The sequence below is a fragment of the Blennius ocellaris genome (assembly GCF_963422515.1).
Source record: "Blennius ocellaris genome assembly, chromosome: 5".
NCBI lineage: Eukaryota > Metazoa > Chordata > Actinopteri > Blenniiformes > Blenniidae > Blennius > Blennius ocellaris.
In genome coordinates this window covers 9,042,427-9,067,298 of record NC_137654.1, presented here as the reverse complement: position 1 = coordinate 9,067,298, position 24,872 = coordinate 9,042,427, and the positions used below count along the sequence as shown (strand labels likewise).

The 24,872-nt window shown below is 46.3% G+C and overlaps 1 protein-coding gene across 2 annotated transcripts in view; it reads left to right on the top strand.

Moving 5' to 3' along the window:
• hdac7a (histone deacetylase 7a) overlaps nt 1-24,518 on the top strand; it is a 75,181-nt gene extending 50,663 nt beyond the window's left edge. For both annotated transcript variants that reach the window (XM_080496058.1, XM_080496059.1), the window contains exons 10-26: nt 155-326; nt 1,293-1,486; nt 1,583-1,786; nt 7,292-7,514; nt 8,457-8,590; nt 8,707-8,827; nt 9,158-9,207; nt 10,252-10,359; nt 11,514-11,569; nt 12,732-12,819; nt 12,921-13,040; nt 13,126-13,223; nt 18,811-18,929; nt 19,221-19,354; nt 19,881-19,962; nt 20,100-20,238; nt 20,952-24,518. In XM_080496058.1, coding sequence (XP_080352184.1) covers nt 155-326; nt 1,293-1,486; nt 1,583-1,786; nt 7,292-7,514; nt 8,457-8,590; nt 8,707-8,827; nt 9,158-9,207; nt 10,252-10,359; nt 11,514-11,569; nt 12,732-12,819; nt 12,921-13,040; nt 13,126-13,223; nt 18,811-18,929; nt 19,221-19,354; nt 19,881-19,962; nt 20,100-20,238; nt 20,952-20,994 — 2,085 coding nt within the window. In that variant the 3' untranslated portion in view covers nt 20,995-24,518. The remainder of the gene's footprint in view (nt 1-154; nt 327-1,292; nt 1,487-1,582; nt 1,787-7,291; nt 7,515-8,456; nt 8,591-8,706; nt 8,828-9,157; nt 9,208-10,251; nt 10,360-11,513; nt 11,570-12,731; nt 12,820-12,920; nt 13,041-13,125; nt 13,224-18,810; nt 18,930-19,220; nt 19,355-19,880; nt 19,963-20,099; nt 20,239-20,951) is intronic.
• The last annotated feature ends 354 nt before the right edge of the window (nt 24,519-24,872 follow it).

Genomic DNA, 24,872 nt, shown 5'->3' with positions numbered 1-24,872 from the left:
GAAGTGTTATCAGTGGTGAAAATTTGGTGAAGATCTGCCATGAAGTTTTGATGTAATCCTTAAAAGCCAATAATGAATAACTTCTCGTGGATCTCGTACTGTATTGAACACGATCGAATTCTACTGCTGCTGAAATGTGGACGTGTGCTGGCAGGCTGAAGGAGACCTGTCCTCTCTGAAGGTGGGCCGGGTGCCCGTGGTCACCGCGGGGGGCTCGCCGGTCTTCCTGCCCCTCAGCAGAGAGGATCAGGCGGGACAGATGAACCCTCACCTACCCGTCATCATCCTGGAGGCGTCGGGGCTCGTACACACTCCGCTGCTCTCCGGTGAGACTTTCTACTCCTGCGGATCGAAAATTAATCGAAAGGCTGAACAGTGTTGACAGAGGCTGGGAAGTAACTAAGTACTTATCCCGCAGCTGATGGTGACATTTCATTCCTTCGTAAAATAAAGGTTTGACATATGATCATGGAAAAGATTTGAGGTTCAAGCACCAACAACCTTAAAACGTGTTTTTTTATTTTTGTACTTAAAACATTTCAGAATGTAGACATTTTTTTACTTTTACTTCTTTCAGTTTTTTTAAAGTTTGACCTTTATTTATACAGATAATCAACAAGAGAGTTCACTGACAATAGAAAAAGATATTCTATAAATAAATACATATTTTCAAAATGAATGAACATATAAATACTTAAAGTATATGTGTTACTTTCACCAAAGTTTTTTTTTTCCCATTAAAATCTGAAATTCTACTTCAGTAAAGATTGTGATTGTCCACAAAAAAAAACCTTCAATCTATCAAGGTGGAGCTGCTCTATAAAGTTGAGTGAACTGTTTGAGCACCACCTAGTGGTTGGATTTAGAAAGATCCTCTTTCTGCATGTGGACAGAGAAGATGAAGTGAGAGTGGCTTTAAATTATTGGTTCAATATGAATGCATGTGATCTTCTCTGCCTACAAATTGATATCTGATTGAAATGTGCTTCATAATGGCAGTTATCCGTGCTCGAAATGTCAGGAGTCAATAAGAAGGGCGTTTAATTGTTTTGAGCCTCTTCGGGAGGAGGAGAGTTTGGTTAAAGCAATTCTGAGGATGTGATGTTGAATGAGGATATTATCATCCTCCCCCACCCTCCGTTGAGTCATTTCAGTTGTTTCCGAGGTCTCGACACTACGTCACCGCGTGGTTTCAATCCCAGATGAAATGTTGACTTAACGGTTTTCAGTTAACTTGATTCACCTGCCTCGTGCGGCCGTGTTCACTTGTGGACCTCTGCTCCTTCTCTCAGTTCCAGGCCCCCTGCAGTTCGCTCCCCAGGTGGACCACCTCTCTCCCGGCGGCGCCCAGTCCCACAAGCCCCTGAGCAGGACGCGCTCGGAGCCGCTGCCCCAGAGCCCCCGCAGCCTTCACACGCACCTCCTGCAGCAACAGCACAACACGCAGCTCCTGGAGCGGCTCAAACAGCAGACTCCCCTGGGCAAGGTGGGGACACGCCCTTGACACGCCCTTGTCCATCCCTGTCACAGTCTCTTCATCTCAGCGGCTGCATGACACTCTGGTTTTTGTGCGTCCGTGCAGCTGATGTCCAAGTCCAGCGAGAAGCCCAGGCTGCACCAGATCCCGTCGGAGGACATGGACTCGGAGGACGGGGGTGGGACGTCTCCCACCGAGCCCACCTATCACGGCAGGATGAGGGCGGAGTCTCTGAGGGAGGCGGAGCCGACGGCGTCCAAGTCCCAGGAAGAGCAAATGAACCTGCAGCATGCGCTCATTCTGAACCAGGTCTGCAGACTCTCCAGATTTTTTTTGAAATGATAAAGACAAATGACTGTTTATACTGATCATTCTAGAATTGTGGTCATTTTAAAAACATTGGAAACGGATATATATATAGTCTTTCTTTGTTATGACACAGAGCATGTGTAATGACAAAAACATATATATTCGGGCTGAAAATGATCATCTCAGCATTAATTGATTTTTTTATTTTTTTTATTTTAATTTGAATGAAACCTTCTGCTGCAAAATACAATAAAATGTCCAATTGCAGCATGTATGTTTTTACAAACTCACCCTGACAGCACGGCTTTGAGGCTAGTTTTATTCCATCGAGGGAGCTCGCTTTCATGGCAGCATCACTGATATCTCAATTCGGGTCTCAGTGTTGTGTCAGTGCTGAAAAATATGTTTTCTTTGAATTTTTTTTCAATTTCTTTGGTGGTTTGGTGGCCGGTTTGAAGCCTCTTGAAGGCCCATTTTGGACCAGGGGCCTTTTGTTTGACACTCCTGGTTTAAGGTGAAATCATTAAATGCATGTATTGTGGAGGCGGAGAATGAGGAGACGGACGAAGGAGTCGAGTTGCTTTTTCCTTTATTTTCTCCAACCGTCTGACAGTTCACCTGTCAGATAACCCACACCCAGTGTCACCGCACTTCCCCTTATAAACACCTCCCACTATCAACACCACACCACGTGACCGACACACCCACTCCATTCTGGTTGGGAGAACCTCCCCCTCAGGTGCACACCACACAGGCCCCCCCCGAACAATCAGAATGATACTACAAGTTTTACAAAAAAATTTTTTTTTTTTTTTTTTTTTTAGTCCCACTTGGGTGGTCTGCACAGCCGACCATATCGGCTGCGTTGCACCACCACAGGAGGAGGTGCAGGTACCGGCACCGGGGTCACTGCAGGTGCAGGCGCTGTGGCAGGTGCAGGCGCTGTGGCAGCTGACGACTTGGGGGGTCGTCCACGTCTTGGGGGTTGTGCCACCTCCACCGGCTGCTCCGGCATGGTGTGGGCCGGCTTCAGGCGGTCCAGTGAAACCCGGACCCGTTTACCCCCCATGTCCACCACAAAGTTCTTTGTCCCTGCCTCCAGGACATGAAAGGGGCCGTCGTATGGCGGCTGAAGTGGGGAACGGTGAGCGTCATGCCTGATAAAGACATATTTGGCTGTCATCAGGTTTTTTGGGATGTATGACCGGGGAAGGCAGTGATGAACTGGGACCGGGTCGAAGGTGTGGACTGCCCCGTTGAACCTTGGTCGTCCCGCTGTGACCCCCCAGGGTTCCGATGGCTGTGGCAGGAACTCCCCGGGGACCCGTAGTGGCTGCCCCAACACCAGCTCCGCAGATGATGACTGGAGATCTTCCTTCGGAGCCGAACGCAGGCCCAACATGACCCATGGCAGTCGGTCAGCCCAGTTGCTGTCTGTGAGAGTGGCTCGGAGCGCGGCCTTCATTGTGCGATGGAAACGCTCACACAGTCCATTGGCCTGTGGGTTGAATGCCGTTGTCCGATGCAGCTGCACTCCCAGGCCTTTAGCCACCTCTGTCCACAGCTCGGAGGTGAACTGGGAGCCTCTGTCCGAAGTGATGTCCAATGGCGTGCCGAACCGTGCCACCCAGGTGGCTATGAAAGCACGAGCCACCTCTGCCGACGTCGTTGAAGCCAGCGGGACCACCTCTGGCCACCTGGTGGTCCTGTCCACCATGGTGAGGAGGTGAGTAAAGCCTTGGGAGGGAGGCAGTGGACCCACCAAGTCCAGATGCACATGGTCAAACCTCCGTTCCGGGACCAGGAACGGCTCTAGGGGGGCTTTGGTGTGACGCTGTACCTTGGACCGCTGACACGCCACACAGGAGGCTGCCCAGCTCCTGACGTCCTTCTTGAGGCCCGGCCAGACAAACTTTGCCCCCACCAGCTTCACCGATGCTCTCACGCCTGGATGCGATAGGGCATGAACAGCATCAAAAACCTGCCGTCTCCAGCCAGCAGGTACCATGGGGCGGGGCCGACCTGTAGACACATCGCAGAGGAGTGTGGCACCATCGTCGTGGAACAGCAAATCCTGCAGCTGTAGACCTGTGGCGGCTGTCCTGAAGGCCTGGATGTCAGAGTCTGCCTGCTGGTCGCTGGCCATGGCAGTGTAGTCCACCCCAAGATGCACAGAGTCCACGTGTGCCCGAGAGAGGCAGTCGGCCACAGCATTGCTTTTTCCAGCCACGTGCTGAATGTCTGTGGTGAACTCTGAAATGGCAGAGAGGTGGCGCTGCTGCCGCCCAGACCATGGCTCCGAGGTCTTGGACATGGCGAAGGTGAGGGGCTTGTGGTCCACAAAGGCAGTAAACCGCCGACCTTCCAACAGGAACCTAAAATGGCGGACAGCGAGGAAAAGAGCCAAAAGTTCTCTGTCAAATGTGCTGTACTTCCTCTCGTTGTCGCGCAGTTGTTTGCTGAAAAACGCCAGAGGCTGCCAGGCTCCAGCCACACATTGTTCACATACTGCCCCCACTGCGTAGTCCGAGGCATCGGTGGTGAGCGCTACCGGTGCCGTGGGAGATGGGTGGGCCAGCATGGCGGTGTTGGAGAGCGCAGCCTTGGCCTTTTCGAAAGCCAGGATCCTCTCTGCGGACCAGTTCACGTCCTGCTTGGCCTTTCCGCCCCTCAGGGCTTCATAAAGAGGCCGCATCAGCTGAGCTGCATGTCTGATGAAGCGGTTGTAAAAGTTCACCATGCCCAGGAACTCTTGCAGTGCCCTGATGGTCTTTGGGCGCGGAAAAGCAGTGATTGCTTTCACCTTAGCCGGTAAGGGCACCACTCCCAGTGCTGACACATGGTGGCCCAGAAACTCAATCTCTGAGAGTCCAAAACAACACTTAGCTGGGTTCACGATCAGTCCATGCTCCTGCAGTCTTTCAAAAAGCTGACGCAGGTGTAGTAGGTGCTCCGCAGGCGAGGCGCTGGCCACCAGGATGTCATCCAGGTAGATGAACAGGAAAGGTAAGCCCCTTAAGACGGAGTCCATCAAGCGCTGGAAAGTTTGTGCTGCACCTTTCAGACCAAATGGCATCCGCAGAAACTCGAATAGTCCAAAAGGTGTGATCACTGCAGTTTTGGCTACATCCTGCGGGTGGACTGGCACCTGGTGGTAGCCTCTCACCAGATCCACCTTGGAAAATATTACCTTCCCTGCCAGGTGGACAGAAAAGTCTTGGATGTGCGGAACAGGGTACCGATCATGTGCCGTGACCGTATTAAGGCGTCGAAAATCCCCACAAGGCCTCCAACTCCCATCAGATTTTGGGACCATATGCAATGGGGATGCCCACGGGCTGTCAGAGCGTCGCACGATACCCAGTCTCTCCATAGTGGCAAACTCCTCCTTAGCAATCGCCAGCTTTGCCGCATCCAGTCGGCGGGGGCGAGCAAACACCGGCGGCCCAGCCGTGGGGATATAATGTTCCACTCCGTGTTTGACTACGGCGGCTGAAAACGTGGGGACTGTCAGTTCAGGAAACTCAGCCAGGAGCCGCTGGTACACATCCCCCGAAGCCAAGATATTAGCAAGGGACACCACCTCTCCTTTCCCCAAAGTGCAGGAGAAGGAGGAGAATGAGACGGCGTCCACCAGGCGGCGATTCACCATGTCCACTAAGAGTCCATGCGCACACAAAAAATCTGCTCCCAGGATGGGCACGGACACAGCAGCCATCACAAAATCCCATCCGAACTGACGGCCATTAAAACACACATTCACGAACCTGGTGCCAAATGTGCGGATGGAAGTCCCGTTCGCAGCATCCAGAGGCGGCCCTTTACCACCGCTCTCGACGTCGGTGAAGGAGGCGGGAATGATGCTCCGCTGGGCGCCGGTATCCACGAGGAAGCGCCTCCCGGATACAGTGTCTTTAATGAAGAGCAGCGTTCCGATGTCCCCGGCGCTCATGGCTGCTAATGAGTGCCGGGTCTGGCGTTTCCCTGCACAGAGAAGGAGCAGGGCGCCGTGCAGCGCTTGGCTCTGCTCCCGAACCGCCGGTGAAAAAAACACAGCTGGTTGTCATGCTTGCGCCGATCCGTAATCGTCCCGACCGCAAACTGCGCTTCCTCCTCCGGCCGGTGTTCCAGTGGCTCCGGCAGGACTGCATGCACCCCGTACTGCCGTGATGCGAGCAGGAGCTTGTCTGCCTCTTCCGCCAGCCCCCGATAGTCCTTTGTGTGCACGAGTGGAGAACTCGCCAGTGCCGTGCGGACCGGAGCTGGGAGTTGACGCAGAAACAGGTGGATGAACAGGAACTCCGCGTCCCCCGATCCCCGCAGCGCCAACATGTTCTCCATCAGCTCCGTTGGTTTACTGTCTCCCAAGCCGTTGAGAGACAGGAGACGCTCGGCTCTCTCGGCGTCGGAAATCTGGAACAGCCGCAGGAGCAGAGTCTTGAGGGCGGCGTACTTTCCTTGCGCCGGCGGGTCCCGGAGCAGCCCCATCACTCGGCGGGTGGTGGAAGAGTCCAGAGCTGCGACGACGTGGTAATACTTGGTGTCGTCGGCCGTGACTCCCCGGAGGTGGAACTGTGCCTCGATGTGCTGGAACCATGGTTCCGGATGATGTGGCCAAAACTCCGGTAATTTTACCGCTGCGGCGTACACCACGGGCGCACCGGCCGCCGCGCCGCCGGGGATTGCACTGCTGCTGGCTTCGGTCGACATGTTCGTTTGTCAGGGTCACCAATGTGGAGGCGGAGAATGAGGAGACGGACGAAGGAGTCGAGTTGCTTTTTCCTTTATTTTCTCCAACCGTCTGACAGTTCACCTGTCAGATAACCCACACCCAGTGTCACCGCACTTCCCCTTATAAACACCTCCCACTATCAACACCACACCACGTGACCGACACACCCACTCCATTCTGGTTGGGAGAACCTCCCCCTCAGGTGCACACCACAGTATACACATTATTAGTGATCATTTAGGGATACACACTTTTTTCAGTAAATAAGGAGCTGTTATACATATAATAAATCATTTTGAGGTTCGCTTTTTTGAAGTGGGGCTTCCCGCAGGGGGATGCATTTTACCGGCATAGAACATTTTTCAACTCAACCCGGGATGTAGCAAAATAAAACATTTATCTTATGACACGCAAAAAAACACTAAAGTTTGTTATTGGTCCACTTTAGCTGAGACAAAGCTTATGAGGAGAAGAGGGAGTTAAAACAACACAGCCGCAGTTCACTGGGATGGCCTGTAGGTGGCAGTGCAGCTCTGTCATCTCCAATTGGTGGCATGTGGTCATTTGCAGTCTTTCAGGGAATCTGATCAAATAAAGCACGAGGTCAGAGGTCAGGTTGTGTTGGGCTGTATTACAAGATGAATGACAACATCGAACAATGACTCTATAGATGTGGGAAGAAGGGCGAATTCGAAGGATTAATTAAAACAACAACTTTAGAAGTTTTTCTGACGATCAACATTTGAGTGTGTCTTTTCTCATCGCCTCCGTAGTCGTTGCTATGGGAACAGCAGAAGCAGCTGCAGCAGCTCCATCGACAGATGGAGACCCTCGCCGTGCCCATGCTCCATGGCGGCGGGGTCGGGGGCGGCTTGGGCATGCATCGCCCCCTGTCCCGGACCCAGTCCTCCCCGGCCTCCACCTCCCTCACCCTGCCAGAGAAGCCCCTGAGCCTCACCGCACAGGACGCCAGCAGCAAACTGCGCTTCACGACGGGTGAGTCAGAGTCCCGGGTTAACAGCATCACAAACTTAGCAGCTTTAATCTAAATACTGAATCTCTGTATGGCGACAAGCCACAATCCCTTAAATATTCCCAGGAAATGGTGGCTGTTAGAGGTTAAAACCAGCGGGGCGATGACATCTCAGAAAAAAGAAGCACTTAAAGCCGAGAGGATTGTCGTGTGACTGCAACGAGATGTTTGCTGTTACTTTCGTGTCACTGCGTTCTTCTCACCGCTCCTAACAAGCTCTTTGCCCTTCTCAGGAAATCGTTCCACCACAAAAAAAAGACATTAATAGCCTCTTGAATTTATTTTACGTGGTTTTAAAGCACGAATGATGCAGATTTGTAAGTCAGCGTTCAGCAGACTGTACCGTCGCTTCACTAACTGCATTCGGAGGTGGAACTGCGTTCCTTCGTTCAATCCGTCCAGATTACTTCAAACTCCTAAGACATCAGGAGGATTTCTTAAGTTGGAGGTTTTCTCTGCGTGTCGTCGTGAGAAACAGAGACATAAACCTCAACAAGTCTAATGCCACATCTTGTCTTTGTTGTAAAGTTAAAGCAACTATCCAGCCGTTAACATGGGGTCACACTTTAGTCACTGACCTTTGTAGGTTTTACATTAATTGGAATATTTAACGCTCTTTTTTTGTTTTATTCGTTATGATTCGAGCTAATAAACCATGTAAATGAAAAAAAAGTGTCTCAAAATATTACTATATCTCATTAGATCTGATGTTTTGATTAAAATTATACAAACGCTTGAATCTTTTGAGGGATAGAACTGTACTAATGTGTGTGTGTGTGTGTGTGTGTGTGTGTGTGTGTGTGTGTGTGTGTGTGTGTGTGTGTGTGTGTGTGTGTGTGTGTGTGTGTGTGTGTGTGTGTGTGTGTGTGTGTGTGTGTGTGTGTGTGCGTGTGTGTGTGTGTCAGGTCTGGTGTACGACTCTCAGATGCTGAAGCACCAGTGTACGTGTGGCGATAACAGCAGCCACCCGGAGCATGCTGGGAGAATACAGAGCATCTGGTCCCGACTGCAGGAGAGAGGACTGAGGGGGCAGTGTGAGGTATGACATACACGCACACACACACACACGTTGCTAATAAAGAGCAAGAATTTAAAAAAACTCCCTTATACATGTGATCTTAATCTAAAGTGCAGACTGCTGTCGTGTCTCTGCAGAGCATCCGCGGCCGTAAAGCCACTCTGGAGGAGCTGCAGTCCGTCCACACGGAGCGACACGTGTTGCTTTACGGGACCAACCCCTTCAACAGACTCAAACTGGACAACCGCAAGCTGGCCGGTGCGTCACAGACCGTTCACAGTTTCACCCTTTAAGTCCTGCAGACACACCTTATGTCTTTATATTTGAACTATGGGGAGAAGGTAGAAGGTTTGTTGAAATCAAAGGTGTCGAAACATGATGAAAGCATGGCAAACCGTCATTTAAAAACTCTAATCACTCAGGAAAGTTATGTTATCATCATCTGCTCCAGTCAGGATGAAGACATATTATTACAGCTCGTGACAAATATGATGATTGGAAGCCACACTTACAACTTTTCTTGTTTTCAAACTTTTTTATTTTCGTTTGTAAGGTTCTGAATGTTAATTGTAAATGAATCTTCCTCAGGAATCCTCTCTCAAAGGATGTTTGTGATGCTGCCGTGCGGCGGTGTGGGGGTGAGTCGTGACATCACACCATCACAAGGGAAAGACGACACCGTTTCAAAGGTTCAGCGAGTAGGACGAGGAAGGAGAGAATTACAAGAAAAGACAGAAACAAATACGGAGTATTAGGGGGGGGGGGGGGGGGGGGGGGGGGTGAAGCTGATGACGACCTGGCAGTCCGTGTCAGACCATGACAAGTCAAACTAATGAGAACCGCGTGTCGACGGCTGAGGATGAAAGAAAAGCCTCAGCTTTCACTGTCCGCGCCTGATGGACAGTCATGAACAAACACAGATATGATGTCTGAAAGAAAAAATAAGCAGCTACACGAAGTTACTGTCACTGAATATTGTTATTAAATTGAGTAACACTGTTTTGAAGTACCAGACGGGCGTGCAGAAAATAAGGATATAATACAGAATTACAAGAAATGAAACCTGACTGTGGAGGAGAGTGCAGTCCACTATTGACTTCTGCATTTATGAAATTCTTCTTAATTTGTTTTGTTTTGTTTTTTTTTATAAGAGAACTATTTTAAGAAGGATGTGAGGGAGTACTTTTACAGAGGTACTATCTTGGTACTTTTACAGAGGGAAAACTCAACAATCCTTATTAAGGCGTAACGAGCAGCGAGTTCACGTTAAGATTTATTACAACTCATTACATATGAACATTTGTCAGACTCTCCTCTTTTGCACTCATTATAAATCATTATTTTGTCTCACTTCTCTGTTTCATAGTGGCTTCCTGCAATGAGCCAAACAATAACAGAATTGCTATTCCACGGCACATGGAATTAATGTATTTGCTGCTATATAAATAAAGTTAAATTGATTTGAAATTGATTGAATTGAAATGTATTGAATTGAATCGACCTCCTGGGCAGACAGTTCAGGCCTGCGGGTCACACGTTTGACAATATAAAGATGTGGATAAATTTAACTCATAATATAATTACTTTTTCAGTAAATTGCTTTTAACAGTTACATCAAGAAGGAAAACACCAACATGCCATCAGTCGTGTTTGATGCATGGATATAATCCTTCTTTCGACAGGTTGACAACGACACCATCTGGAACGAATCGCACACGTCCACGGCGGCCCGCATGGCGGCCGGCAGCGTGGTGGAGCTGGCGTTCAGAGTGGCCAAAAGAGAGCTGAAGGTGAGGAAAGACTCGGTCTGACGGAGGGAACAGGAGCAGGAAAGGAGTTACCGCAGTGTACATGTTTTAATATTGTCACTCAGAAAACTCATTCATCGTGTCATTAACGGCTCGCAGCAGTGTGTTTCCACCCTCTGCTGGAGGAAACCGTCAGTTAGAAATATAGCAGAGAAACATGTGTCACCCTCCCTGCAAAAGACTTTCTCTGTCACAACACGGCCTTAAATGTCTTCCTTTTCCCTCCTTGTAGTGATTAAGACTCTGAGATACACATGACATTTTCTCCAAACACTTTAAAACTGCCAGATAAAAACCCGGTTGGTTGGAGTGAGGATGCGGATGCTGGCATGTTCGGAATAAAAAGGGATCACCCCGTAAAGAAACCACTAAACTGTGTGACATTAGGACGGATCGGGCTGTTGTGAGCCTGCAGGCTCCGTCTCAAACTGCTGGAGGCAGTGAACGGACTGCTCTGATCTGATGTGTGATCATCACTAGTGGCTTTCCACTATATTCTTTAGGTTTAGTTTTTTTTTTTCTTGAGTTGAAGTGAAATTAAATGTACAAAAAAAAAAAAAAAGACATGAACTGAATTTCATTTACTTGCCCATATAAAGTGGCTGTGTATTGGGAGGAATCAGGTAAGACAGATGTTTTGACGTCTTATATGCATGAAGATATTGGAAGGCAAAGCAACATTTTTTTTAATAGGCATTTTGGAAACTGATACTAAGTTCAAGAGAAATCCATACATGGTCTAGTTCAATCTACCTGTTAACGTCACAGTCTCCGTCAAACATCAACGTAAACTGGCTGTTTTCCCTTCAGTCACCAGGTGGCAGTGTTGTGAGCTGACTACAACCATTTCTTTCAGAGAAGAAATCACAGAGACCGAAATCCAAATTACAAGACACAAATTCATTAAGAACTCTCCAACTTTTTAAAGTCACGAGAACTACCTTTGTGTTTCATGTCAGCAAACATCTATATGGGAAACCCTCATTTTGCCTGCTTGTTTTCATGGGTGCTGAAACCTTAATCTTTCTAATTATGAGAAAAATCTGAAAATAAAATGATTGAAAATGTTAACAATCCCTTTATATGTCACTGCAAAGCCACTGTGTGACAGAATAACGTTTTCCTCCTTCATACAGAACGGCTTCGCTGTGGTCAGACCACCTGGACACCACGCAGACCCCTCCAATCCACTGTAAGTGTGTGTGTGTGTGTGTGTGTGTGTGTGTGTGTGTGTGTGTGTGTGTGTGTGTGTGTGTGTGTGTGTGTGTGTGTGTGTGTGTGTGTGTGTGTGTGTGTGTGTGTGTGTGTGTCCCTTTCATGTGCTGAGTCGTCCACATTTCTGACAACATTTGCAGAACTGTACAAACCAAGGAAATGATGCCAGGATTAACAGCTATAGTTTCTACCTGCCAACCAAATATAAATGAAAGCAGTAAAAATCCGTAGTTGTGGTGACGCCCAGCAGCAGTTGTCTTTTAATGAGTGTCTTTTACCATTGTTTTGTCAGTTTAGGCTTTTTGATTTACAACAGCTGCAATGAAACAGCTATTGGAGGAGTTGTTTCACTGTCTTTTATATGAGAAGGTTTCATGGAAATTCACTTTATGTTGAGATTGTAGTAAGTTTTGTTAGTAGTTGTTTGGTTGTGTGAAAATATAGACGTTTCCATCAGGTGCTAAATGCTCTGCACCACAACAAAGGAACATTTCAAGGTTTAAATTTAAAGGTTATTTTACTATTCCAGCCCATTCAATATGGAATCGGGCTGAATGTGGCCCCTGAGCCGAACTGTGTTTTACACCTTTTTATTTAAGGTGTCTTTATGGAAACCTTTTTGATAGTTGGTATATTTTTTTTATACTTTTATATAGTGCTCTATGTTTGTAATCACATTAATGTTGCAATATAGAGAACACACTTGCCAGTTTCATAAGACTGTATGATATTTTGCATCTTAGCTGTTTTCCTCCACTATGGAAACGGACTCTTCCAAAACCCAATTGATGCCTATTTTTTCCTAACGTCAATCCAGAATTCCTTGAAGAGAGGTTGTGGGTCTCTTTGTTAAGCTCTAACATTACACTGATGATTATTGTCACAATATTTAGATGCATAATTCTGCAAAATGAAAGTAACAATCAGTTTCCTAGTTCTATTCTCGGTTCTACAAAGTGTCTTGTTATACTTTCCTTTGACAAATCTGTGATTTCAAGTCCTCAACAAGGTTCTGGACCCCAGGTTGGGAACCACGACTATAAAGAACCGATAATCCCATGGGGGTGCATCACTCATTCTAAGTTTTGTTTACTTCTTTATATCTTTCAGTGTAATATTTCTATTTCTGTGTCTATTAGGGGTTTCTGTTACTTCAACTCTGTGGCAATAGCGGCCAAGCAGCTCCAGCACAAGCTCAGTGTCAGCAAGATCCTCATTGTGGACTGGGTGAGGCATCGTGGTTTTCTCTCTGACCTCGACTCATGAGGCCTGCTGCTCCAATGCTGCTCATACTAAACGGACATGTTGGCTTTCTTTCTCCCGGCCAGGACGTTCACCACGGTAACGGCACCCAGGAGGTGTTCTACGGCGACCCCAGCGTTCTCTACGTCTCACTCCATCGCTACGATGATGGGAACTTCTTCCCCGGCAGTGGATCGCCAGCTGAGGTGGGTCTTTGGCCTGCTGCCTTCTGGAGTCGCCTCGATGAACAATGTCCCCGGCGACAAACCTGAACAAAGTTTTTGGGTCCAGGTGGGTTCTGGAGCTGGCAAGGGCTTCAACGTTAACGTGGCGTGGACGGGAGGACTGGAGCCGCCCATGGGAGATGCTGAGTACCTCGCTGCCTTCAGGTAGGACCCCAGTGCAGTTTCAGTTTCCACAGCATGACACAGCCAGACCATCAAACGACAGGGATTAGCACCGTTACTTCTTTTCCCTCCGCCAAAGACATTAGGACCCCGTTTACACGACAGCGTTTCTTGAAACGTTTCCTACATGCAAGGCAACGATTTTTTTTTTTTTTTTATGATTTCCGTTTACACGGACTTGACAATTACTCGGTTGTGACATGCCAGTGGAAAGTAGTGCAGTACTTATGGAAGAGAATAATTAGTCCAAAGTTGTGAAATGGAGCTGAAAACTCAACAGAGGGATACGTCTTAATTTATTTCCCCGCCAGCACCTGCGCCCCGGCATTTTATTGATCAGGGTCAGGGGAGTCGGCCTGATCACACAATTTTCTCTCATTTCCTTTCCACCGAGCCACAACAAACGCGCCGAAGCTGATCAGAGGCCGGGCTCCACGCCGCCTCTGACGTACTTTCTTGCGTAATTAATAATCCTTGTCATTTGGAGAGCATGTGTCTGGCGCTCCCTGTTTCCAATAACTTCAGAGGCTTTACAGTAAATGCTCTCCGCGTCGTGTGTTTGGCAGATTGCGGAGCGTTACTTCCTGCTGGTGGGTTGGATAATTGTCATCGGTGGGTGTTTAGCACCAATAAAGTTTCGGTCGTGTGGGCTTCGGTTGTCTGGCGCATCCAGCCCCGAGGAAACCGTTGGCAACCACACGGTTACTGGAAAAAGGGGGGGGGGGGGCTCGGTGGCGAGGGCGCAGACATAAAGGCGAAGGAGGGGTGTACGTACACACAAGAATGCAATGTGTTTACTTTCAGTGCAAACACAACGGGCATTGTACACAAGCCAAGTGCACACAACCTCTCATAAAGCTCGCTTCACGGTTTGTTTGGGGGTTGTTGTTTTTTTTAGTGGACTTTGAGGCGTTTTCGCCACCCTGACCTCTGACCTCTGGGCTCCCTGTGGAGCAAAGAGAAGAAATGTTCCTAACATTAATAACTGAGCGATACGGAGCATGTTGGGGCGGGATGGTGGACAGGGGAGGCCGTCCTCACTACTCTCTTGTGTCTGAAGTGGAATCAGATGAGCCTTCATGAAAGCGACAGGTCCAGTCTTACCAGCACTTCCGATTCACTCGCATGAGGTTACATCTGCAGAAATGCACAATACTCAAACAGCTACAATGAGAAAAACACCCGAATTGTTGCGTGCTGTATGTCCTGTAAGCAGTTTGGAGCACCAGGCACGCTGGATTGTTTTCAAAACCGTTTACCAGCCGACGTCAAAATCGTTCAGTCCTGTTGTGATTTTTGCAGATCCAGTAGCTTCGGAATCTTTTTGGCTTCGGTGCTTTGTTTTCATGGTGAGAGACCTCCCCAGAGTGGCGCACGCTGCCGAGTCTCCTGTGCTTCTGCCCGTTTGCACAGAGGGAGGTTTCCACCATCCAGAACTTGATTGATATGATAACAAACACACAATGAATGCAGTTTGTTTCAGGACACAGTGTGGAGCTGAATTCCCCTCCTCTCAGTCTCTAACAGCTACGTTAATACAAAGTATCCTCACATATGGCCTTGTGTTGAGATCTGGACTCAATAGACGCTGTAAGCAGTGTTGTATGTGTTTGAGCCTGGAGCCGCAGCTGGTGAGAGTTCACCACATCAAAAACCTGCACATCATTGTCTGCTCAGTTCTTCACAATAACTGCTAATGCTAGCCGAGTCTGAATCCACAAATTACAGCTGAGCGCTATTGAGAAACACATTTCTCCCACCAAAGTAACACAAGGGAAATGAATACAACGTGTGCAATGTGCGCGGAAAGAACTTCGAAACGTTCGCTGGCATTGAGGCGACGATGTTGAATAAAGAAGGATGTGTTAATTTTCAGCCGGGTCACAAGACCTCGTTAAACAATTTAAACCGAAGGTGGCCAATGCACTGTCTGTGGGCTTTTAGGAAGGAGAACATGGGCCGTGATCACAAAAGTACAAAGCATGAATTGAAACTGAGATTTAAAAAGGTTGATGACTAGATCAAAATTAGTTTTAAATGATCTGGTTAAGTTATTATTTGGGTGCATGTGTATATTGGAACCTCTTTTGCTTGGAGAGCCTCAACATTGCCTGTTGGGGAGTTGAGGAACCCCTTCAACGTCCTCAGACTAGTTAAAGCATTATAGAGAAGCTCAGCGTGAGAGGACACACCCTTTCTTGTTGGGGCTGAACAATATATGGTAATGGAGGTTTAAACATGCACAAAATACACATCGTACAAAGACTGACTGAACATGAGCGAAGTCTGTTTCTAAACACTCGACATTCATGTTATGCAAATTCAAAACGACAGTTTTAGATATGGAAAAAAAAAAAAGATTTTGCATGATTTCTTCACAACAATTATTCAAATAAAGTACCAATAAAAAAACTTTGGATCAACTCATAAAGAGAGTGAGCTGCTATCTGGAAGAATGACATTAACTTCCCCAGAAGTTCATCTGTAGCAAATCATATCATTATCAATCCGCACTATACAAACATTGTTATGTATACAAAAGCTCCCTTCCTACAAATAAGAAGAAACCTGCAGGACCAGACTCAGTGGTGAAGACTTTCTCCACACTGAGACTCAGAGGTAGAGACATTCTGCTGGTCCAGTTGGGGTTAGTGGGTAGAAGAAGAAAACAAAGAAACAACAAGCAAAAAGCCATAACCCCCCCCCCTTTCCAAAAAAAGAAAGAAAGAAAGAAAGCTGTTGTGTCTGCAGGTACATCGCAAATTACTCATCTATGCAGACCAACCCTGCAGATGAAGTTTCCATCTGCCCTCCAATTGGGAGTTTTAATTATTTGCATGGCCTCTGCTTCTGGCCTCCACAATCCACAACAGTTGATTGTTTGAACGTAAAGAGAAAAGGTGCAGAATGAGTGGGCGCTTGTGTTGAAGTCACAGCGGAGGATTAGTAATATTTCGACCTGCTTTGAAAGCAAGCTTCCTGTGGGAGTTCCCAATTATTGTTATGAATCGTGTGCCAGTGTACATAATCTCTCTTTTTTTTCAGGCCTTAATGGGAAGCCCCTTTGCTTTTTTTTCTTCTTTCTTTCCTTCATAGAACCCCCCCCCCCCCCCCCCCCCCCACCCCCAGTAATTAATAAAGTTCTCATTCAGCCTGTGGAAAAGAAAACAAAGCCTTAAAGCTTTTTTATGGGTTGGACCTTGTGAGCCGGAGCTTTTTCACCTCATCCTTCACTCAACCCCCCCTCCACACACACACACACTTTTTTCCATCACCGCTACCAGCCCTCCACACATTCTCACCCTCTTCCTGTCCTCCCCTGATTGATCTTTAATAAGCATCCCCTCCTCTCCCCCGCCCTCTCTGCAGCCCCTCCATCTTTCCATTAGCTTGTCGGTAGTTACCCTCTCGGAGGGGACCGCGGCTGCTTTAATGGCTCTACAGGGGAGGTGGGAGTCGGGTTTTCTTGTGGTTGTGTGTGTGTGTGTGTGTGTGTGTGTGTGTGTGTGTGTGTGTGTGTGTGTGTGTGTGTGTGTGTGTGTGTGTGTGTGTGTGTGTGTGTGTGTGTGTGTGTGTGCGCGCACACTCTCGATTCATTCTCACGTCACAATGTCAGAGTTTGGCCCTCTTCTTCACAGACTGAATCGAAAGTCAATGCAAAACTGACACAACGACGAAAGAAAACTCTGCTTTTCTGTGTGTGAGTTTGACGCGTTTCGTCTCTCCGGGTCGTCGTTTTCTCTCCGTGAGATCATGTTGTCCATTCTCATGCTGTCATGACAGCAGTATGCGTTTGGATATGCGAACGTGTGCTTTAATATGTGTGCGTGTTTGTGTGAGTATGTGTGTGTATGGAGGGGAGGGGAGGGGAGGGGAGGGGAGGGGAGCCCCCCCCGGCAGAATAATGAAGGTAAATGGATCCCAGATGGACTTCTTTTCCTCTTTTCTCTGTGTTGTCAATGACGTGAGGAGAGTGACAAGCCTCTAATGGGAAACAGACTCGCACGCTGCAGCTTTGAACTCCGTTGCAGCGTCGAGCCTCCCTCCACCTCCGGACAGCGCCGCTTCTCTTCCCAACAACAATGGCATTTCGGGACGTTCTCCTCCAGAGGAACAATTGCTCACTGTCAACAACGGTTTCAGCCAAACTCTGGTTTCAGTCGTCATGTTTAATGATTTCTTTCGGACCGGATCCTAAATATTTGTATCGTCCCGGTGAAGTGCCCGCTTCGGAAAGACCCAGAATTAGGATCTTCCTTTGTGAGCCGCCAGATGAAATAAATCCAATTTCAGGTCAATCTGTCAGGAGCCCAGTAAGATTGGAATCAGCTGAAATGTGGGCTCCAGCTGGTTGTGACTTGAGCTGAGTGTTGGCACCAGTCGGATACGTATCAGTTATGATTTGATGAACATCCTGATGTAATGACACTGTGAGCCATGTGACTTAATGTGATTATTAATCCAACTTTTTTGCGTGGCTCAAACTGAGGAAACCAGATGCCGTAACCCAAACAGTATTTCCCTCTGCACCCACTAGGTGGCGTATCCTCAACAAAACTCTCTCAGTATTAGCATACGTGGTGGAAAAGAAAGCAGATGTTAATCCTTTAAATCTCAAAGTTCAGTTTCGTCCGGTTTTCAAACAACAACGCGATTCATGATTGAGTTACAGTTTGGTTTTCAGTTTGCATATTTCTCTTTTCTTGCTTATATATAATAACTTCACAGCAGGAACAATAACTTTAAATAATCTACAAGAAATTAAGGAAACATTTAATGTCATCGCAAAGATTTAACATTGTTTACGTAACTGTTTTCAAGTGCAGCCTTTTAGTGTTTTTGACATGACAGTTTACATGATGATCGTGCTTGAAGTCACTGAATGAATCAAAATGACAAAGAAAGACAGTTTTTAGGTGCTTCAGTGTTTACAGTGCATTGTTGTCCGTGTGCGTTAGACGGGTGTTGTTCGTTTAAACAGCGTGTAAACGGAGCCTGAATCTGGATCATTGTCTCATGATACCACGTTGTACCACAAGACAAAGGAGTAAATCACTTTATACTAGTGGTTGTCAAAGATTCCGGATGCAAGCAGAAGGTTTTTTTTTATTTTAGTTTTTTGAGAAGAATTAATAAAAAGAAACATTTGGATTACAGCTTATTTTGTAGAAACAAACATGAAGTGTCTTAAATATCAACTCTCAGAGTTCGACGGACTGGACAAATACAGTGATTCTGTAAAAATGCTTCAATCTCACCGTATCTTTAACAATCATAGAAAATTCTGCTCTAATATCTGTAGAGCAGCTTAAGCAACACTGTTTTAGTTGTAAAGTTGTTTTGTGAGCTGCTCCTTGCTGTAAAAGTATTGCTTTTTATGTCTCTCAAAAGAAATGTTCCATTTCTATGTCCCATTATTGTTTCAGCCAAAGGAAACAATGGAGGCTTCAAATGTTCACGCGTCACAAAAAACACAACATATGTCATTTAATTGTGTTTTTTTTACGTATGTATATATGTACATGCATGTGTAAAGTGATCTAATTTTGTATTTTGTGTATCCCTCCAGGTCCGTGGTGATGCCTATCGCCCAGGAGTTCTCCCCGGACGTGGTTCTGGTGTCGGCCGGCTTCGACGCGGCCGAGGGAAACCCGGCTCCTCTTGGAGGATACAAGGTCTCCGCCAAATGTAAGCAGGATTCTCAACCGCCGACTGAACATTCTGTCCTGCAGGATTTAAAACCTCAGGGCCTCAAATTTAGCAAGAAACAAGAGAGTTGGCTTTATGGCCTTGTGGGTATTTGGCGGTATTAATAGATTATTGCAGCTCCTGTCAAGCATGCTATTGAAGAAGAGGATTGTGGCGCTCTTATAGTAATTAGTGGGGAGGACCCACTCAGTAAAAATAAACATATTGGAATAGAATATTGGAAACTACAGAAAAAATCATGGTGTGTGTTTGTATGTGTGTGTGCCTCAGGTTTTGGCTTCCTGACCCGCCAGCTGATGTCCCTGGCAGGAGGTCGTCTCGTCTTGGCCCTGGAGGGAGGCCACGATCTCACAGCGATCTGCGACGCATCGGAAGCCTGCGTCACTGCACTCCTGGGTTTACCGGTGAGGCGCATCAGAAAGCATCGACACACACCGCTAAAGGCTTTATTCAGTTGGTCTAGTGGAGCGACGTATTTCTGCACCTTAAGTGTGGGTTTTGATATTAGAGTATCCACTCATCTGTCCTCTGAAACGGGGCTGTCAAACACATTTTAGTTCAGAAGCAATTCATACAATTTCACCTTGAGTGGGCCGGACTGGAATATGAGTGCCAAAATAGCATTCAAATACAAATGTGAATGTTTTTCTTTATTGTGCAGCAGAGTATACGTGATGAAAATGTCCACATTTTCACAAAACCCAACAATTACTCGGGAAAATGACTGCAAACGCACCATAAAGCGGTGGTTTGGCCAGATTGGAGCCTCTTGTGGGCCATTTTTTGGCCCACAGGCCTTATGTTTGACACCCCTGTTCTAAACCAACCCCAGTGTGGATGATATATGTTTTCAGTCATTTCGTAACCACGCCTTCGCCCTTAACGAGACGTGAGATTAAAGTTGTGTGTCGACGTGTTTCCATCCTGTAGGACCCTTTGCCAGAGGACGTCCTCCTCCAGAAGCCCAATGCGAACGCAGTGCGCTCTCTGCAGACCGTCATCCAGATACAAAGTGAGCAGATTTTTGGTTGATGACACTGTTAATCACTGCTCTTCTCCCTCTTCCATCAACTCCTCCTCCGCCATGAGAAGCACAACCGACTCAGAATTAGCTTTGAGACCGCTGACATGCCTGTGCTGGTGTTTCAGGTCAGTACTGGCAGAATGTGAAGGCGTCCGGTGGATCCGTGGGTTTGTCATACCTGGCAGCTCAGAGCAGAGACTGTGAGGAGGCAGACGCCGTCAATGCGTTGGCGTCGCTCTCCGTGGGAGTCCTTCCCGGCCAGAGGTACCCCACAAACACTGACCAGTAGAGTCATTATTCTGGGAGGGTGCTTGGACTGAAGAGTGAGCTTCAATGTTTGTTTGGTTTCGATTTTGTTAAAATGTTAGAGATGGTTGGGTTTGGAATCGGGATCCACCGGCATATGGTAACTTGTAGGGACGCACCACTATACCACAATACCACTTTTTAAAAGGATGAATACAAACACTAACTTCACCACTCATCCTCTGCCTCTGCCTGTTGCTGATGACGTTATGTGATACTCCCCGGGTTGTACCGAGGATCTTTTATGAGTACTCCATTACAGTATTGGACCCGATACCGGTATCGGTATCTGTGTATTCCTATTATTGTATGTTTCTTTCAGATAGGTGAGCTGTCACGCAGAAACATTTTATCTGTTACACCGCGACCGTCCTTCATCCTGAGGCTCTGCTGTTGTTTTCACTTTACTACTTAAATTGGGAAAGCGAATGGAAGATGACAATCTGATTTGACGCTACACCCAAAGCGCATCCGGGATTGATTAAACAAGAAGCACATTTGTTGCACATGTAGCCGTAGTTCGCATGCACAATATCCACTTTGACGATGTGGATGTGGACGCTCCCTAACACCGCTAATGCTTCACGCCGTGATATTTAGACCTTCCCAATTCATAGCTCTTGTAAAGATTCCACCTAACCTCGTTTTGTTTTGTTTTTTTCCACTTTCAGCCTCCCAGATGAGCCGATGGAGCACGACAGCAACTCCATGTAGGAAAATTCCAACCAATCACCTCGCAGAACTCACTTTCAGGAACCGGGCCCTCCTGCGCTGTCAGAAAACATGAAGGGGAAGCATTCATGAATGCCACTGATCCCCCCCAGACCTGTTAGCCTTCCTCACACACACACACACAAACACACACACACACACACACACACACACACACACACACACACACACACACACACACACACACACACAACAAAAACACAATATCTGCCTGTATGAACACCTCAATGCTGGCAACCACTGGGCCGACGCCGGCAGCACTACCTGCAGCTGAGAAACCTTCTGAAACCTCACCAAAGAGCAATACAAGTCCGCGTTGATAGACTTCTCATGTTTCATGACTGACATATGTGTGACTGTGTTTGTGTGTGCGTGCGTGTGTGTTCTGAGGACCCTTCTCTTTAAGCACCAGCAACTGTTTGACTGCCTTCACTTTGCCTTAAAACGAAACGACGTCAGGATCCAGAGGAAGGAGATCGGATTGTGAATTCTTTTCCCTCGTCGCCGCTGCCGTTTCACGTATCAGAGCTGAAGGACACAGAATGAACCCAGTGTTGTGACAACACCATCAGAATGCATTTGATGGATATGATGCAAAACAAACAAACAAACAAAAAAAAGCTTTTTAAACTTCCATAAAGAAGAGGAAGCAGTCAGGTCGATGTCTTAGCGATGATGTCATTACATGCAGTTTAACCACTAAAAGAGGGCGACAAAGAACCGGAGGGGAAAGAACGAAAGATGAAGACACAACATGGACAACTGTGGTTTTCTGTAAACAAAGAAAGGACAATTGTCCTTTGTTGTTTTATTGCACTGTTCATTCCATAATGTGAACCATAAGAAATTCCAAAGCTCTGGGAAAAAAAGAAAAGAAAACAATTCCTCTTTGTTGATTATTTAATGTTTTGTTTTTTTTGTTTTTGTTTTTAAGATTTGGATTAAATGTCCCCCCCCCCCCCCCCCCTCCAATTGATCAGAAATCTTATGCAAGATTGTCTGATTCTCATCGTGGACTCATAGCAGCCGACATAGCGTGTGGTTGTATTCGTGTCCCGATGACGTGAATCCAGGAAGTAGGCATGATTTCTCCGAACAGGGTTTATTTTTCCTCCGCTGCTGTTCAGTGTCTTCACACGCAAACCTTCACACACATTTACTCAGCAATGACAAAGTCTCGACGCACCACTAGTACTGAATACTGTGTATTGTTGTTTATGTATGAAACTAAAGGAGTGTTCATTCCCGCGGCGGAGCCACTGAGGACCAGCGTATTGTTGCGTACTGGCAAATGCCGTTAATGCACTTAATGGACATCACCCAAAGAAAACTGCCTTAAAACAACCTGCACTTGGCAATGGGACTGGAAGCAACAGAAGGGACTCTTACTCTTTCAAGACAATGTTTTCAACCTGTGGATTCTGGGGGGGAAAAGTCACATATGCAGTCTTTTTGTATGCCATTCGCATCGATCGACCAAGCCTGGTCAGGTAACCTGGAAAAAAATGGTCTAATTAAGGAAATGAATTATTTGTAAGGGGGGTTTTGATATTGGAGAATAGTTTTAAGAAGCATTTTACACTTAGACTTAGCACAGGCCCCGCCATGGTAAAACAAAGAACTCATGTTGATCATTAACTGTTTGTTTGTTTTTTGTTTGTGTTTTTATCTACCTTGCTCCCGGAGTATAAAAGGGCTCTGCATTCCAAGAGTAATTCAATCGTGTTCCTTAGTTTGTAGGGTGTTTTTTTTTGTTCAGAAACTAATCGAGCTTGTGTAAATCTTGGGTCGGTGCATATTTGGTGTGACCAGTCAGGCGACCTGATAATCGATGTACGTGCCAGCAAAAAGTATATGTCTCTGTCTCCAGAGGGTCTTTAAAGGTACAGTATGGAAGATTTCATTGATATGAAGTGGTCGTTGTGAGCTACTGTAGCATCCAGTCTGGTAACAGCTGTAATTACCCAGCGATCCCAGGTCATTTAATACTGAAATGACCCATATCAGTACTAAAAATAGTTATATATAGCCATAATGTGTTTAACATTCCATCTTATCCCATTTCAAAAAGGACGGGCTGAATGCCAAAGTGACTCTGTCCCACAATGTGGTTTACATTGGCATTGCATTGGTATTCATTAGCTAATACCTAACTAATTCGACACTGATGTGTTGAGTTAAGTATTTAAAAGAATAGTATTTTGTCCAGGGAAACAACAGGCATGAGTTCATTGAATTCATGACTATCAAAAGACTATTGAGTCTTTTAAATCCAACTTCGAGTCTGTCCTCAGGCCAATAAGAAGAGTGGCAGATGGAATAGTGAATGATAATTGCTTACCAAAAAGCAAACAAAATTCCAAAGAGCAGAACTGATGACACACTGGGTATTATATTGGCTCTCTATTGGTACTCAAGGTGACCATACCAAGATCTAACTTACTCCACCTTCATGGTTATTTAAATTGAAAGCACTACATACTGTACCTTTAGGATTACTTCGCAGAATCTTGACACTAAACTCTGCTGAAACAGAAAGCAATCGTTCTGTATTTGACTACTTTGTCATTCTTTGTTTTGTTTCTTGCAGAAATGGTTATATTTAGCGCTTGCCTGTGAGTTTTCAATACTGGGAAATCCCATAGGTAAACGAGATGAGGATTTAAAACGACGCATATTTTTTGGCCTTTGTGAGTAAATGCAACCAGCTGAAGTGCAGCATTCAGGTAGAAAACCATATGATTGTTTCTTTTCATCCGACTCTGGGCATCGTCTGCCCAATAGAAGGCCTCACAGATGTTAACTTCCACTATAGGACAGCAGATATCCCAGCTGACAATTCTTTCATTGCATAGCAAAGTTCCTGCTGTTAGAGGGGGAAAAAAAAAAATGTGTGAAAGACTTTTTAAGGGTGCAATTGCTCATGTCCTTCCTCTCGTGTGTCATAGTATTCTTGGCAGCATTGACACAACATGCTGTGTCTGTCTTATACATCATGCCCAGCAGGGAGCATGCTGTGTCTATCAAGGTGTCTATGAAGTTGCGTGTGTGTGTGCGTGCGTGTCCGTGTGTGAGAGAGAGTGTGGCTGATGTTTCCATCTCGTGTTGTGCACACTGACGTGTCGGTCAGATAGTGTAAATGACCTGTATCATATTCCCAACGGCTGTTTTTATTCCCGTGTCTTACATAGAGGCCGATGTTGCCTCGACTCTTAATTCCCTTTATTGAACATGTCGTTTCTACCTTCGTCTTAAAGAAAGACACTGTAAATAGAACCTCCAAGACCAAAATACACGTCACACGTCGTGCCTTGATGCATTCAGTAGTATGTGTATTGGTAACTTTCAACTAACTGGACTTAAAAGTAGCTGTGTATCGTCTAAACATGACTTTGAAATCTTTGTTTCATGCTTGTTCTTTATTATTCTGTGTGCTATTTTCCTTTCACATTTCCTACTATGTGTATGTATAGAAAGATTGTCTATTTTGTACTTTTTTGTCTGTTCGTCTTGATTAAAAAATGATTTACATTATAAGCCCGGTCTCGTCTTGCTTTTTATTTCTAAGCATACCAATAGGAACACTAATGTTCGTGCATCCACCCATGAGTCGTGACATCATGACCTTCTGTATGATATTGGATTGGATTTTACTGCCCAGACCCACCAATTCCATGAATTCACGAGATATCTGAAGGCAGTTTTTTTTTTTCTATCTCGCATTAAAATGTTTAAGTAGATACTTCAAAAATTGCCGAGGTGAAGCCTCCATAGATTGGACTTGTTTGTCCAGTTCGTCCCACAAATACTTCATTGGAATGAATTCTAGTGAATTCAAAGACTGGCACCACCGCTCAGCT